This window comes from Rutidosis leptorrhynchoides, chromosome 11, assembly GCF_046630445.1.
Source record: "Rutidosis leptorrhynchoides isolate AG116_Rl617_1_P2 chromosome 11, CSIRO_AGI_Rlap_v1, whole genome shotgun sequence".
NCBI lineage: Eukaryota > Viridiplantae > Streptophyta > Magnoliopsida > Asterales > Asteraceae > Rutidosis > Rutidosis leptorrhynchoides.
The window spans coordinates 120,193,124-120,194,917 of NC_092343.1; the positions used below are offsets into that span (position 1 = coordinate 120,193,124).

A 1,794-nucleotide genomic window follows, 5' to 3' on the forward strand; every position below is an offset into this window, starting at 1 on the left:
TCTCTACAGTTTCAAAATACTAACATAAGGTTTTTATGAAAGACCTAAGAAGTTTGTATGCACTATAAAAGGTTCAACTTAAGAACCTTTTATATGCACTATAAAAGACCTAAAAGACCTAAGAAGTTTGTATGCACTATAAAAGGTTCAACTTAAGAACCTTTGACCCATCGAGTACACAAAAATAATAAGCATGTGGAGTGACTAATAAAACAAATTGTGAATCTTTTGCAAGTGTCAAACTGGCTGACCCAATTACTTAAGTTCATTCTTGTATACATAAATAGTGTTCAAATATTATAATGTGTTGTACAATTACATTCTCTACAGTTTCAAAATACTAACATAAGGTTTTTATGAAAGACCTAAGAAGTTTGTATGCACTATAAAAGGTTCACCTTAAGAACCTTTGACCCATCGAGTACACTAACATTTTTACCAACTAATTTTGGACAAATCTGAGTTTACCCTTTGGATTCATTTGCCAAATCAACATATGCCAGTTAGACTGTGGTTAACTCGGCGCGATCGAGCCTTTTTTGGGTGCATCACGCCCCGACCGCGCCATTACGCCGCGCCATCGGAGGAAAAGGGCTCCGGCGTGATGGTTGGATCACTGGGAGGATTTGCTGGGTGATGGGGGTGAGCCGAATGGGAGGAAGACACGTGGTGATGGGCAACGGATATATATCCGTTAGAAATTAAATTTTTTTTTTCCTTTTATAAATATCACATTTCTATACAATTTTTACACACACTTCTTTCATTTCAATACTTCTTAAATATTTAAAAATATTCTAAACTTCTCTAAAAAATGTCACTAATTTTGTTTAATGCTTTTGATAAGTGGGATTCCGATGATCTTGAAGATTTGGAATTTTTACGAGCAATGGCCGAATAAATTGATGCGGAAGAGGCTGAAGAACATGTTAACAACGAACGAGTTCCACGGTCTCGAACATACATTCATAGAGATCGTGAACAAGCAGGTGAAATGTTACACAAACACTATTTTCATGAATCTCCAAAATATCACGATCGTCACTTTAAAAGACGTTTTAGAATGAGTAAAGATTTATTCTTACGCATCACAAATGATATAATTGCTTACGATGTTCAACCTTTACCAAGACATTTTGAATATTTTAAACCAAAAATTGATGCTCTTGGTCCAAAAAGTTTTTCAACGATACAAAAGTGTACATCTGCGTTGCGTCAATTGGCGTACGGTACAGCAGCGGACATGTTTGACGAATACCTGCAAATGTCCGAATGTACATCTATAGTATGTCTTGATATGTTTTGTAGATGTATTTTGGAACTTTATGTTGATGAATATTTGAGGAAACCAACGAGTAGCGATATAGCTCGTTTGTATAGCGCTCATGAAGAAAAGCATGGTTTTAAGGGAATGCTTGGAAGCATCGACTGCATGCATTGGCAGTGGTGGAATTGTCCAGTTTCTTGAAAGGGCAATATATGAGTGGTCATCAAAAACATCCAACCATTGTTCTTGAAGCCGTTGCTTCATATGATACGTGGATTTGGCATGCATTCTTTGGTGCTGCGTGTAGTGACCCGAACTTTTTCATGTTTATATATATTAATTGAGATTGATATTTACATGACTAAATGTTTCCAACGTGTTAAGCAATCAAAGTTGTTAAGACTTGATTAAATGAAATAAGTTTCATATAGACAATTGATCACCCAAGTTGACCGGCGATTCACGAACGTTACAAATTTGTAAAAACTACATGTTGTGGTATATATAGACATATATATATGGTTGGC

At 35.7% G+C, this 1,794-nt stretch overlaps 1 protein-coding gene across 1 annotated transcript; it reads left to right on the forward strand.

The window, feature by feature from the left end:
• The first annotated feature begins 1,063 nt into the window (after positions 1-1,063).
• Positions 1,064-1,468, forward strand: LOC139874902 (uncharacterized). Its single transcript, XM_071862292.1, has one exon. It carries the CDS (start codon positions 1,064-1,066, stop codon positions 1,466-1,468), a length of 405 nt encoding a protein of 134 aa, XP_071718393.1.
• The last annotated feature ends 326 nt before the right edge of the window (positions 1,469-1,794 follow it).

What these genes read in the sequence shown, in the direction of transcription:
- LOC139874902 (XM_071862292.1), top strand. Translation starts at nt 1,064, where the DNA reads ATGAGTAAAGATTTATTCTTACGCATCACAAATGATATAATTGCTTAC.